This window comes from Parasteatoda tepidariorum, chromosome 2 (assembly GCF_982258835.1).
Source record: "Parasteatoda tepidariorum strain Cologne lab strain chromosome 2, Ptep-v5.0, whole genome shotgun sequence".
NCBI classification, from domain to species: Eukaryota; Metazoa; Arthropoda; class Arachnida; order Araneae; family Theridiidae; genus Parasteatoda; species Parasteatoda tepidariorum.
In genome coordinates, this window is record NC_141756.1 from 20,156,912 (window position 1) to 20,172,486 (window position 15,575).

Consider the following 15,575-nt stretch of genomic DNA (forward strand, 5'->3'; position numbering starts at 1 on the left):
TATATATATATTTTAAACTTTTATTTTGAATCTGATTTTTTTGTGCTTTTTATTTCTACCTGGATCTTTCTTCTATGACCAGGAAGATTTATGTATAGATTAATGAGAATTAAATCAATCTACTGACCCACCTTCCTTTTTTTCTGGCTACTTCCACAAATTTCTCCCTTTTACTTCTGCATATGTAGTTTTGAGCATGTTTTAGTTGACTTTAAATATATCGCAAGTTTTTTTTCTTGAGCTCAATATACTACATCTTCATCGAATTCTTGAAATAGAAAGTATCTTGTATTAAAGCTTCAATAAGTAATAGTTTACCATTAATATATTTCTTTTTACTGTTCAAAAAATTTTAAGTCTTAAATCTGGCAAATTTTTGGTACACATTTTGATACTTTAATGAAGAGGATTACTTTTACTTTAAAGCTTATTTATTCAGCTAATTTTATAATTCTAATTTTAAATTGTGTATGAGTTTCCTAACGAACATTTTAAATAATTTATCTCAAAGCATTTCATAATTTTAATATGTGTCTTTTCTCCATAGGGTGTCAGTTTGGTTTGGGAATCTTACAAGTTGGATCCCTATGTACAGCGTCTTGCCGAAAATGTTTTTAACTTTCAAGAAAAAGTATTTATGATTTTTATATCCATCTGTTTCTTGCAAAGAAATATATATATAAAAAAATAAATATATAAAAAAAGAATTACTAGTTTGTAATGGCAAAATTCTGTATTTAATAATTAGGTGGAAGACCTCTTGTCTATTGAAGAACAGATTGATATTGATGTACGTTCTCTAGAAACATGTGCATATAGTGCAACTACCTTTGCAGAGATCCTTAATAAGATACAGAAAGCCGTGGATGACTTGAGTCTTCACCAATATTCTAACCTAAATATGTGGGTTAGCAAACTTGATGAAGAAGTAAGTGTTTTTGTATATTTTGACAAGATGAGCATTTCCACAGAAGGCAAATATTTCTGTCTTCATTTAAAACAGCGTTTTCTAATTTTTTTGTCTATGGAACCCAAAATGACTTGGTAGAACACCGGCTTAGCAAATTAAAGTTTATTTGCAGCTATGAATATACAAAAAACAAAAAGACTACAAATTAATTTGCACATATTTAATGTGAATAATGGATATTTTGATTTTGTTTTATGAATAGCAATCTTAAGAATTAGATTAAATGTTAGGCTGTTGAATTCTTAAATCCAGAGTGGCTTCATTTTGACCTATGCATAAGTTGAAATTGAAAAAAATAAGTTGATTAATGGTTTTCAAAAATAAGAACTGTGAAAGCACTTATCAGAGATAGATAATTCTATTATTCTGGAATGTTATTATTCTGAATTGAAATGTTTGGCAAGAATTATTTATGCCTTTTTTGTAAATGCATGTGCTTTTTGTAATTAATTTAGTTAGTGGAAAAATATGTATGTACTTTGTTTTAAATTTTACAATATTTTTTTCATTGATGTTTTACTTAAATAATTTCATGAAAATTATCAAAATATTAAATAAATTAGGGATTATTGGTTCATATACAAAGGGATAGTTTTGAAAAATAGTAGCCAGTTAAAAAAAAACAAGACGAAAGAAAAAGAGTAACCATGGAAACTTTTACCTTTTCTTCGAACTTTAGGGTTACGTATAGCACCTTTTCGGAATTGTTGATTCAGGAAATAAAACTTCACTAAATTATTTCTTTATTGATTCAGGAATGCATAAAGCTCATTTTTTAATGATGTTTGGATTTTTAGAAATAACTCATCATGAATTCACATTTTATTATACAGAGATTTAATGTATATTATGTAGATAGAAAATTTATTCATATTATAACAAAGTTTAAATCATTCTGCACAGAAGTCTAATACATTTGATACAGAATTCATGTTCTACAGAAATGTAAGATTAGGTAGATAAGAAATTTGTTGAGTCATAGTTACTTTTTTATTCAAAAAATAAGAAATTTGTTGAGTCATATAGTTAGTTTTTTCAAAAAATTATGTGAAATCAAATTAAGTGTATTACCCATTACCTTCAATATCTATTTTAAATCTATATTACAATAAACACAGCTGTCAGTAGTTTTGAAAATCTATATTATATAAAACGCTAATACGTACGTATGTATGTATCAATAAAACCGATGATATTTCTTTTCTCGCGCTGGCAACGGTTTTCATTTTTAATTGATTGGATTCGGCGCGCAAGAGCACGCAGTGAGCATCATATGGCTAATCCATGTTATATAAAACGCTAATATGTTTTAATTGATAGGCTTCGGCGCGCAAGAGCACGTAGTGAGCATCATATGTCTATCTATCTCCGATTGTCACCGAGAAAAAAACGGTTGGTTGGTTATGAGTACTGAAATAGTTCCTTTTCATTGGCAGAAATGAGAAGTGTTATGCTATTGCTATTTTATTTTGAGTTGAACGCTTTACTATTCCACGTTTTGTTACATTATTAGATGCCATTTTATTATTTCCTGATGGGCTTCAACAATCAAAAATATATACATTTACTTTACAAATTCCATATTATTAGGGTGGCGCCCTTCTGAGAATTAAAAATACAAAATTATCTTCATCGAAACCAATGCTTTACATCCGGCTTTCAGTTGCAGACTACTATTTCATATTGTTTTACAACACATGGCTTTAGCCCTCTGGTGGGAAAGACTTTAAAACAAAACTTACAACAGTTACTTTTCTCAACAACTGAAATTTAGAATAGTGTGATTAAGAAAAATATGTGAACTGTTTGCAATTTCAAATTAATATTGAAATGCACAGGTTTAGAATTTTCTACAGTGAAAAGTTTTCGGAACTTCAGTGTTCAAAAAAGTATACAAAAGCTAGACGTTAAGAACGTATCCAATGAGCGAGCAAAGCGAGCATCGGATTGCGAAGCAATCCGAAATGAACAGCGAAAGTAGTTCCGGGGGGCGAAGCCTCCTAGTTATTTAAATAAATTAAATTGCCCAACAAAAATTTATTTTGTGTTCTGTAATAATTTAATTTTTGATATTTTTTTTCTTCAAAATTTTAATTAATTTAGCCATTCTGTATTAATAAAGTTTTTTTTCTTAAACCTGATTTATCAGATTAGTTTCCAAACTTGTGATATGAAATTTCTAACTTATATTGACTTTATTGTGAATAGCGGTTGAGTTAAGGCTCATCATTGGTCATGACTGTCTCTCAAAACACTTGCGCCCTTAAGTGATAACTATCTTATCCTTCGCCAAATTTTAACCAATCGCTTTCTTGTGGGCCGCTGCTGGAAGAAACGACGCTTTTGGATTCATAGACTATTGCTACAGCTACTTTCCTTGTTCACTGTTTTTTTATTCTTCTGTATTTTTGTTCTCTGTTTGGTTCTTTGTATTTATTGCTTTTTTGTCTTTTAATTTTATCATTAGAAATTAAAAAAAAACAGTGTTATGTTTTATTTACATATATATCATTTATTAATACATTCTATTTTAGGTTGAGACAAAGCTTGCCCTGAGACTTGAAGCTGGCATCAATGCTTGGACGAAAGCATTGGAAGGTAAAAACCAACAAGAAGCAGATTCTACTACTGATGACACAACTACTGCCCACAAACTTGGTGGTGATCCACAAATACAGACTCTTATTCACGAAATTAGGATCACAAATCAAGTTATTTATGTTAACCCCAGCGTTGAAGAAGCTCGTTTTAACATCATGCAGCAACTTTTTGCTTGGGAGAATGTTGTTCTTCTTCAAACTAGAATTCAAAGCTCCCGCTATCAGGTATGCTTAAACTTTTTTTTTTAATCCCAAGAACCCGTGAAATTTGTGGTTAAAAATAATTAAGTCTTTTATCTTATTCTCTTTTCCCCCATCTCTTAACAATTCTTATTAATTTTTTAAGTGAAACTTTTTGTACAAGACTGTAACTGTGAGTTTGGTAAAATTAGTGTGCACTGATTCACTTCTGACCATTAGTTTAAGGATTCAACTGAAATCAGAAATGCCACTTTTCTGTGAATCTGTGAACTTTTTTGCCTGATTTTCATAAGTTTAACAATGCTGAAATTGCAATAATTTGATATGTTGAACTGGTGAACCATTCACAAATTGATTGAAGTGTCTTTATTTACTCCACCTGATTTGTTGTTCCTGAATACTTGTGACTCTTAAATAATATTACATAAAATTAAAATAAAATTTTCTTTTCATAAGACTTTATAAAGTTAAATTGGGGATCATATACTTATTTTCTATTTTTAGAAGAAGAAATCTAGTTTTATGTGATAAATATAAATTTTTTTAAAATTTTTAATTGTTCTTATCTAGTTTATTTGAAATTTTAATTCTATCTTTTATATTCGATGTACAAAGATTTTTAAAAATAGAATTAAGAGTTATAGAAGAACCAACTTAATACCAAAGAACCAAATTGAGTACAAAGTTAATTTTTTAAATAAAAATGCGTCGTTGCATGCTGAGTAAGCACTTTAATTAAAAATATTAAACCGAATTCCAATTTTCTAAGGAATATTAATTAAATCTTCAGATTTATTCTTGACAAAAAAATTATGCCTGAGATTTTAATTCTTGATACAAAAGAGTCCTATAGCTTGAAGTGAATTAACTCAAATTTTTTATTAAAAAGAAACTATTTTTTTAAATGTATTTTATTTGATATAATATTTCCTTGAAAGTGTAATTTTTACTATAGTTTAATTTGTAGTTTTAAAAACCTATTTCTGAAGTTTTGTTACCAAGAAAGTTCTGCTTTTCTTCCAAAACTGCTGTGGCATTTCTGTAAATTACAAGAGTAAAAGGTAGCCCTTTTTTTAGAAGTACAAATCAATCCTAACATGCTTAAGCTCTTGTAACTTAAAAATAAAATTTTTAAACTAATTGCATATTACTACTATACTAATTGCACAGGGCATAAAATTTCATTTCTAAAGTTATTAGCTAGACTAAAGTTCTTCACTATTTTGACATTAAATATGAACAATTTTTAAAATATTAATAAATGTGTAATTACAGGGGACGCACTAAGGATTTCAAATTATTATCCAGTAAATTAGCGAAACATCAAAAGTATTTGCCAATTTTCGAAAGAGCTGAACCAACTGAACTCAAAAATTCCTCTTATTATGGTATGTCTTATACAAACCATAATAAGAGGAATTAAACTTTAATAACAGGGGAAAATGCATTTCTGTCAACCTCATACTAAACTGAAAAATTCGACAATTCAGTGAATAAATATATGCTTTAAAATGTAACTTCTTTTTTAAAGAAATTTTTTTAAAAATAATTATGAGTTTGAACGCATGTTTATGTAATATGTAAATTTAAAACAAACTCAGTTTTTTTTATGGGGTATAAAAATATCACAGCTTATTTTGAAATACGTATGTTGAGCATAAGATTATCATAAGCTTTATAAATGTTTCTGTAAAAAATAAATAAATAAAAAAAAAAAAGAATTTAACAAATGTTGTAGTTTTATAATCTTATTTCCGGTAATGATCTAAAGCTTTACTTATGATTCCAATGTAGCCAGTATATAACTACAAGGGCGACTTGAAGCCATCCACTGTTTCAAATCAAAGGGTACCAGCTTGTCTGGGAAGTAAAACCATCCTGTGTGCAATACTGACCACATTCACAGTTGTGCAGTTGGTCATGAAATTTTGAACCGTTAACCTGCATGTCCTGCTGGTCCACATTGGGCTGTTGCGCAAAGTCTTACTATTCTATCCTTTGAAAAAAAATTTTAAATTTAATTATATTGTTTTTCCTTATAGGTTGGTCTAGATCGCCCAGTCTCTGAATCTTATAAGACTTTGTTACGCAAAATGCCTGATGGTGCTGTCACTTTAGAGTCAGCCTATCAGACAATCGAAAACAAAATTCAACAAATGGACTTGTATGTTAAAGAATGGCTCCGATATCAGGCTCTGTGGGATCTTCAACCCGAAGCTCTGTACTCAAAACTGGGAGAAAATATCAGCCGCTGGATGAATACTTTAGTCGAAATAAAGTAAGACATTCATTTTTTAAAACATTTTATTTCTGTATTACTGATGCCATATATTCATGATCATAGCCCAATACATATTTTATTATTTAATCTTCATAATCAATTCTTGGAAATAATTACTAAACAAAAACTACAATAATCATTTTGCAGTTTTATAATGATTTGTATTTTTTCTTTCCGGTTGTTTAGTTTAATGATACTTAACTAGCTTCTTTGACTGTAGAGAATTATTAATGCTTGGGTGGATCAAGTGTGAACTTTGTGCTAAATAAGAACTAAGTTTATCAACATAAAAAAAAGCACAAGCAATACCACGTAAACAAGTATACTACAGTTTTTACACTATTATGTAGAACCTTCATCTGTGTCCAAGCATCGGATTTAAACAACATTACAAAAGAAGCCAAATTTACCTTAATCACACATTTATGCCAAAGTTGAAGAAATGTTGGGTGAACTTTGTGCTGTATGTGAAAAAAAGTGTCTCCAGTGTTTTGTATTTAGATACTGATGAAGGTTCTTCATTACAAAACTTAAACTATAGTATTCTTATTTATGTAGTATTATTTATACTATAGTCACTATGAGAAATCATAAACACTGTTTCAATAGTAATTATTTTTCACAATTGTAGAAAATCAAGAACAACATTTGACACTACAGATGTTAGAAAAGAAATCGGTCCAATTATTATTGAATATGCAAAGGTATGAATTACCATAAGTTATTTAAAAAAATTATTTCATATCTATTATTTTGACTTATAATTTTTAATTTAATTAGGTTCAATCTAAAGTTTCATTGAAATATGATTCTTGGCATAAAGATGTTCTTGGAAAATTTGGATCACTTCTTGGTAATGAAATGGCATCTTTCCATACTACTGTCTCAAAAGTAAGTTATTACTTTGCTTCATCCAGATCTGTAAAATAAGTTTATCTAAATTTGTACATTTCTATATTTGTCTCTTGTTTTTTTTCAGTCTCGCAGTGATTTAGAACAACAGTCTATTGAAACTGATTCAACTTCAGATGCTGTCACATTTATAACATATGTTCAATCTTTGAAAAAGAAAATGAAAATTTGGGATAAAAAAGTTGAAGTAAGTTGTGAATTTTTTCATTTATTCCACAGTTTTATAAGATTAGGGGAGAGTGGTAATAAATAGGCCATGGAAATGAATGGGTCAGTAATAATATATGAAAAAGTATTTGCATGAAATGATTTCAGATGCTACCAATAAATGAAGCTACTTATTCTATCATATGCATCAAAATATTTTTTTTGTGCAAAACCATTTTTCCACCAGATTAGGGTGGGCTAAAATTTGTTTTCTGTGAAATAAATACCAGTTTAAAAGCATTTTATTATTTTATTACATGACAATAGCAAGTATTTGCATATTTGTTTACTAACTTTTAGAAATTAGTTGTTTGAATTTAATGTTCTAAAATATTCTAAATTTATATTCAAGAAGTTTAAGTGGGGTTGAATGGTCCACATGTCATGATTATAAAGAGGCCACCATTGCCTTGATTATGAAGATGTGTATTTCCCCCTTTTTTTCATTTTTGTTTTATGATACTATTAACTATCTGTTATTGGTTTTTAATTAAATTATTATTTAAATAGTATAGTTCATGATTATTGCGAAAGAAAGATGTTCGCATTTTCGCCAAGAAATATTTAGAATATTAGTTGTTTATTAGAAACTTAAGTCACATAATCAAAGTTATTTATTTAATTAAATGAATTTTTATATCAATTCTGATAGATATCAATTTTGCTAAATTATAACATGCATTTCCATTGTGCTTTTTTCATGTCATGCACATTTTTTTATTATCTTTCTTTTGTCATATTTGGTGAATAAAAGGTGATTCTCACGTTTTCATTGAATTTCATTTAGTAGCGCATTCATAACCTTCAATGGCCTATTCAACCCCTTGGATGGATCTCAATGGGCCAAATTTTTATTTTTTTTCAATTATCATTTACTGTAGGCATTTTGTAATCCAATTTCAGTGACTTTTTTGTGTAACCAAATGAGTAAAATAACCACAATAAAATATTAAGCTAAAACTGGTTAGAAAAATTTAAAAAAATATTAAACCAAAAGCAGACCCATTCATAACAACTCTTCTCTAATTATTTTAACACCTGCTTGTTGTAATATTAATTTCAAAATTATTTATTACCAAAATTATGTACAACACTAACATACTAGAGTATTCATACAAAAATGTGAAAATACTTTTTTATTAAAGTGCAATGATTCCACATACACACTATTACACATCAAAAAGCATTGAAAGTGATTTTAGGAAAAGAAAGTTAAGCTGACAAATAGAAAGTTGAGAGGCAGAGAATTAGGTTCATCTGATTATTGCTAACTTTTTTTCATATTTTATGATATTGTTTCAGTAATGAGCAGTGCAGTCAGAAGTAATAAGCAATTGATAATAGTCATTCAGTTTTGTTATTCTGAATGAAGAGAACACTAAGAGAAATGTGCTTTCTTTTTTAAAATGAACTATTTCAGTGTTTATGAAAAAGAAAGAATCTTCTATTCCAGTTGAGTCAAGTGATAGTAATGAATACGAAACCCTCATAAAATGAAGAACATATTTGTTTTGCACACTTCCAATGTTTCAACCCGAGAAAAAGTAAAGTCTTCCATAAAGTTTCTTAGACAATCGCCATCTCATGATAGTTAAATAATTTTTTTTAATGTCTCTTATATTGTAAAGAATAGAAAATAATATTGAAATATTGCTTTGTATTTCCAATATCTAATTGCATATTTGTAAATTTAACTTTGTTTTGATGTTTGATGTCAGTTGTATAAAGAAGGTCAAAGGATTCTTGAACGGCAGCGTTTTCAGTTCCCAAACTCTTGGCTGCATGTGGACAATGTGGAGGGTGAGTGGTCAGCTTTCAATGAAATAATTCGCAGAAAAGACAGTGCTATACAAGTCCAAGTTGCTAGCCTCCAAGTTAAGATTGTGGCAGAGGACAAAGCTGTCGAAGCTCGAACAAATGAAGTTCTGAATGAGTGGGAAAAATCCAAACCTGTAGAAGTAAGTTACTTTTCTATCTTCAGTTTTTCTATAGTGTGGAAATGTTTTAAAAAATGGGACAAGCCTGAGATTATTCTGACTTTTGGTAGAATTTCTTACTTTCTGAACTTCAGAAAAAATTTTTAAGAAAATATTAAAAAAAAACTCTTCTTTAAAAAATTTTTATTACCTTTAATGTGTTTAACAACCAACTTAGCTTTTTTTTTCTCTCTCCTTCTGTTTTCCTAAGGCTCTTTTTAAACTTAAAGATGCGGAAGCAGTTTCGTCAAAGTAGAAAATATTTTATCTAATTTTTTCAGAAGGTGATGCTTTCACTGCATAGTCGTAAAAAAAAAAAATTTAAAAAGATAAAAATTAATCATTGTTAGCCTTTTCATCTGAGTAAAATAATTTTGCCAAATTGCTGATTTGTAAATTGTTGATCAGTATATTTGTGAACAAATATTAGAAATTGCGATGAAATTTTTCAACATTATTTTGTTTCATATTAATTTATTCTCTTTAATCATGATTTATTTATAAAACTTAACAGATTGTTGAACTGTCAATGTACACATGTAGGGAAAAAAACTTAAAGCAATTAAGATGTTTTTTTTTCCTTTTCTTTCTTGCAAAATAGTTTTAAGCACCTTTTTATTCAATTTTTTTTCATGATTTTGAGTTGAAAGGACTTTTTTTCTCTTTCCACTCTCATACCTGAAAACTGGAATTTTTTTTATACACAAAAGACTGCATTGATTAGAAATTTTAATGCTTTTAGGGATCTTTAAAACCTCAAGAAGCAATGGGCCATTTGTCCCTCTTTGAATCAAAATTCAGTCGTTTGAAAGAAGATAGAGATAATGTAATGAAGGCTAAAGAAGCTTTAGAACTCCAGGAACCAGGTAATTAGCTTAGATTTATTATTTTACTGTTGATATTTGATCTGTCAGTACCAGATGCCCATCAGATGATCCAACATATTTCTTTTAGATTTTTGCAACTGTTGTTTAGCTTAATTGTAATTGTTTAGGGACAACTATTTAGTAAATAGTTTAAAACAAATCAAATTGTTTACATATAGTATATGAAAGTAAAATGTTCTACATTTATTTTTTTTTAAAAATATATATGGAATTTTAAAATCTATATAACTTGTTATAATAATTTATTTTAATAATTTGACCTTATGCTATCCTTATTTTTTCCTAAATAAATGTGTACATTTGTATCTAGATAAATTAAGTGTACTTATATTTTCTTGAATAATCTGTTTTAAGATCAATTATCTAAAAAATGAAATATTTCTTAATATTAATTTAAAAAATATGTTAATTTCAAATTTATTATTTTGTTAACTTTTTTTAATGCTAATTTATTTATATAGAAATACGAGATTGCAATTTTGTCATTTAATTTTCTTTTTATTCAAGCAAACTATTATTATTTTCCCCATAAAATATGAGGAATTAATTTCTCACTTTGAAGTTATAATATTAGTAAATTTTAGGCACAATACTATAAAGCTGCAAAAATGTGAGAAGAAAAAAAAGCATTAATGTTTAAAAACTTCCAAGTTTTATTTAAAATAAATACTTTGCAAGTGAAAAATCATATTACAATGTTCATTGATATTTTCATGATTTTAAGTTAAAATATTAAAAAGCTTTATTAAAGCTGAATTCATGACAGAAAAAAAATTTTTAGACATTCAAAATACAGTATGTGATGGACGGACTTTTTAAATTCGTTCTTTTTCCTGATATGTGATTTTTAAAACATTATTTTTTAGGCTTGTTGAGTGCAACAGATGAACGTTTGTTAGTTGCTTTAGAGGAACTTCATGATCTTAAGGGTGTGTGGTCAGAACTGGCCAAAATCTGGGATCAAATTGATCAAATGAAGGAACAGCCATGGTTATCAATACAACCCAGAAAAGTAAGGTTATGAATTGAATGTTTTTGAGTTTATAATTTGCAATTTAAAATTAATTAAATATATTTATAATTTCAAAAAATTCATTAATATTTCAACATTTATGTTTAAAAATCATATTTTTTATTACCATTAGTTTGTAAACTTAGCATATTTGTATTTTTTACATTTGTATTATTTTGTGTTAGTTTTTTAGAAATTATGCTTGACTAACTGTTCTCCCTTTATATAAACTTTAACTATATAACTATGCCATTATTTAAGTTTTTGAAATTTCTGTTTGCTTTTTCCCCTCAAATCGATTTTTAAAAATGATTCAGTGATTATTAAAATTCAACTTTTTTAAGAATGACACTTTTTTTTTTGTCTCAATATACTAATATTCTATGTCTATTATCTCTATATTGTCTTTAAAATTTAATAAATGCATTTGCTCTTTAATATGGCAATATTTTTTTAAAAAAAGTTTGTAATAGAGTTTAACTTACAAATTCATTTTAGTTACGACAGCATCTCGATGGTCTATTAAGTCAACTTAAAGAACTGCCTGCTAGACTGCGACAGTATGCATCTTATGAATATGTGAAAAGAACATTGATGAGCTTTACTAAGGTATCTAACTTTTCTAAATCTTTATCTCTGTGTGGTATCTGTAAACCAGAATTTCTAATAGTTTTATTGATTTGTTTTCATTACAATATTTTTTAAAGTTTATTATTATTATTTTTTTTTTAGTTTTAGCAAGTGTTACTGAGATATAATGTTAAATGTGATGACTTGCTGCAGCAATTTATACGATTAATTTAATAATTTTGCAAATAATGGTTATCATATGTTTGACTTAAATCACACAATTCTATCACTGTACTCCAGGATAATTTTAGGAGAAAATTATGTTGATTAATGAATTCTACGTAACATATTATATCCTAAAAACGGACCCTTTAGAAAATATTTTATCTTAAGATAAACCTTTGACAAGATATTTTATTATGAAAAATGAGCCTTTCACAAAACTTCTTTTATCTTAAAATCTAGCTCTCCTATATTTTTTTAAAAAAAATACAATTGAAGAACTCTATCATTCATGCACCTTGAAATGGATAGTTTTGAGTTTTTTTCCCTGCTGAAATCTGAACTTATTTTCAATTAGCAAGAAAGAATACAGTAATCACAGATTTAGAAAATTAGTTAATTTATCACAAATTAATAAAAACGAGATCTTTTACTGAAAGCCTTAACAAATTTTGATTTGTTTTTTTTTTGTTGTTTTTTTTCTAAAAAGGGGAGAAAAAAAAATTTTGAACCAAAACATAAATGTGTGAGAATTTTTCACTTTCTTATGAAAATGGAATTTCATGAAAAGTGTGGAACAACTCTTGGTACTACTATGATATTAAGGAAGAGTAGTTTATTTCTCTAAAATCATTGGTGTCAAAACTTGTTCTCTATTTCCCATTCAAGGCCACTGCATATAACATTACAAACTTTGCAGATATTTTATGAACTCATAGTTTTTCTTATATTTTGTGTCCCAGATTTCAACAACATACATGTAAATTCTTTTCTTCAGGTCAACATGCTCATTGTAGAACTGAAATCTGATGCCTTGAAAGAACGGCACTGGAAACAATTGATGAAACAACTAAGAGTAAATTGGGTCCTATCTGATCTTACCCTTGGACAGGTTTGGGACATTGATTTGCAGAGGAATGAAGCAATCATTAAAGGTGTCATACTGATTGCACAAGGAGAAATGGCGTTGGAAGAATTCTTAAAACAGGTTATTCCTCTTTACTATATTTAATTTACATATATTCTGTTTCACTTACTGCTTTTTATTTTCAATATTAAAGATCATTGACCTGTTTCAATTGTGCATTGAATTACATTATCTAACAACACATTTTGCGGAACGATTGAAAAAAGTCACCTATTTATGTTTAATAGTGTTAAATTGCCTTTTCATTTGTTATTTGTATCTTTTATTATCCATTTTCCAATGCAAAAGAAAACAAAAAAAAATTTATGAAAATATCTCTACGTAGCATGAAAAGATAATAGTCTGAAACCTTTTCTTTCTTTTTTTTTTTTTTGGTATATAGTTGGCTAGAAAAACCATATGCTTCATTCCTTAATTAACAATGAAGAACCAAATATTTTTATGCCATCATAAGCTTAAAATTAATAAAAGTTAAAACTTTATTTACTTTTAAATTATCTATCTCTTATTCTAATGCAATTGCATAATACTACCTTATTATGCAATATTTGATTGCAAATTAATTTGTGAGTTGTTGTTAAACATAGTGAGCAAGTTAGTTAAGCATAGTACTCCTAATAGAGCATAAAAGTAAGGAAGTTGCATCTAATTATTGTTAGAGAGTTCCTTACACAGACGGAATTGTGAGACAGGATCTCTCACAAACAAAAGTATTGTGAATCAAATTATCATGTTTATTCATGGCCAATCTCTTACAGATTTGACTTTGAATTTCCACACAGTCTTCATTTTTTCCTCCTCAAATGTTTTTTTTTTTGCTTTGTGCAATTGTTTTAATCTGGAACAACTGTTTGCAATTGTTGTGCTGTGTAATTGCTTTAATTTGGAATTTTTCCGAATCCCTAGAACACAAGCAAATGGGAATTTCTTATACATTTATGAAAGACATCATTATCTCAGTCGTCGATTAAAGACTTGTCTACCCAGCAATATTTTTATTAAAAAATAATAGTTCGGATATAAAATATACCATTTTCTGAGAAAAAAATGGATGTTGGTCTACTATTTTAGAATATTTTTGTAAACATATTGATTAAATCCACATTGATCGATAAAACTTCATGTGAGGCCGGTAGGAAATGGAAATCACTGGCAGATTATGTATTATGCAACTAAATTTTTTCGCACTGCATGCATTACATCAATACTTGACATTATTTCGAAACTTCAGTTGGAGATGCAAGCTTAAGCCATGTTATAATTGTCAATCCCTTCATATTATATTTGAACATTTTTGGAAATTTAAGTTATTTAATTTTGTTAATTATTTTATTTATGACTATTTTGGTTCCTTAGGTTCGAGAAGCTTGGCAGAACTATGAGCTAGAGTTGGTTAGTTATCAAAATAAATGCAGATTGATTAAAGGCTGGGATGACTTGTTTACTAAAGTAAAAGAGCACATTAACAGTGTTGCTGCCATGAAATTGTCTCCTTATTACAAAGTAAGTGAGAGACAAATTTATGTACACATATGTTCATATCTATTTCCCTTCTAGAATATCATACATTTTGTTTGAAAATCCAAATTGTTGCTTTTAATTTGTTCATTCTTTCACTTGCATAATTAAGCTTCTTTTTTTTTTTAAGCTTGTATAATTTCATAAGTTAATGATGTATGTACTAATACATTGAAAAGCATAAGTCATTTTAATTGATTTTATTTGCTATTCTCGTCTTTGTTTAATAATTAGAAAGTGCAAACTGCCAATGTCACTGCAATAAGTTTAACAATTGACCTCTGCAATTTACAAAGATTTGAATTTTCCAATCAGACTATATATAAATAACGAATATTTTTATTTTCAAATATCATTTATTCTTTAAACTTCTTAAAATATTTTTCAAAGTTAGCATTTCAGTGTAATAATTAGTTGAGAAAAAATAACATTGTTGTTAATTTCATAGGCTTAATTTATACGGCCATACATTTGTTTGTACATATATTTTTAATGTAAATTATAGGAATTTGAAGAAGATGCATTATCATGGGAAGAAAAACTAAACAGAATCAATGCTCTCTTTGATGTATGGATTGACGTTCAAAGGCGCTGGGTATATTTGGAGGGCATCTTTTCAGGAAGTGCTGATATTCAAACTCTTCTTCCTGTTGAAACGTCACGTTTCCAAAGGTACTTTTGGAATTCAACGAATTCTTTTTGTTGAACTATGTTATCTAATCAGACAATTAAATGAAACACTTATTCAATAATTTATTTCAATGTCTCAGGTGAAAGAGTTGCTTGTTTAAATTAGAGATTATGATTGTCTTTTATTATCAATCCATCAAATAGTGATTTGTTAATATTCAGTCAACAAATATTTTGTCAACTGAATTCCCCACCAGTCAAATGTTCAGGCTGCGATAATCTTAAACCTTGATCTGAAGTACTTAAGCCTTTCAAAATTGTGTATTTAAATTAACATATTATAGAACTCGTTGAAAAGAAGACATGATATTTTAGATAGTTTGGTCCTTGTCGTTTTAAATTTTCAAATTACTTTTCTGAATGAAGATGTTATGCAAATCTTGATAATTTGTGGGAGAACAAATTATAAAATATTCTTATTTTATCTTAATCTTTTCCTTTTTGCTCCCATGAATTTCTCCATGAATCTAAGTAAATTTTCAACCTCTATTTCTCATGCACGTGGGTTGGAGTGTGCTAAAAAGATTTAAAACCCATTTCTTATCCCCAGAAGTTTAGTTCTCAATTTCTACACCAGTTCTCATCTATTAGTTAAATTCTC

The 15,575-nt window shown here is 27.9% G+C and overlaps 1 protein-coding gene across 2 annotated transcripts in view; it reads left to right on the forward strand.

The window, feature by feature from the left end:
* Dhc64C (dynein heavy chain, cytoplasmic) overlaps nucleotides 1–15,575 on the forward strand; it is a 105,990-nt gene that overhangs the window by 15,896 nt on the left and 74,519 nt on the right. For both annotated transcript variants that reach the window (XM_087156950.1, XM_087156951.1), the window contains exons 16-29: nucleotides 548–631; nucleotides 749–928; nucleotides 3,505–3,795; nucleotides 5,814–6,049; nucleotides 6,684–6,756; nucleotides 6,833–6,943; nucleotides 7,032–7,151; nucleotides 8,890–9,129; nucleotides 9,890–10,013; nucleotides 10,901–11,046; nucleotides 11,545–11,655; nucleotides 12,617–12,826; nucleotides 14,123–14,269; nucleotides 14,790–14,956. In XM_087156950.1, the coding sequence (XP_087013076.1) occupies nucleotides 548–631; nucleotides 749–928; nucleotides 3,505–3,795; nucleotides 5,814–6,049; nucleotides 6,684–6,756; nucleotides 6,833–6,943; nucleotides 7,032–7,151; nucleotides 8,890–9,129; nucleotides 9,890–10,013; nucleotides 10,901–11,046; nucleotides 11,545–11,655; nucleotides 12,617–12,826; nucleotides 14,123–14,269; nucleotides 14,790–14,956 (2,240 nt within the window). The remainder of the gene's footprint in view (nucleotides 1–547; nucleotides 632–748; nucleotides 929–3,504; nucleotides 3,796–5,813; nucleotides 6,050–6,683; nucleotides 6,757–6,832; nucleotides 6,944–7,031; nucleotides 7,152–8,889; nucleotides 9,130–9,889; nucleotides 10,014–10,900; nucleotides 11,047–11,544; nucleotides 11,656–12,616; nucleotides 12,827–14,122; nucleotides 14,270–14,789; nucleotides 14,957–15,575) is intronic.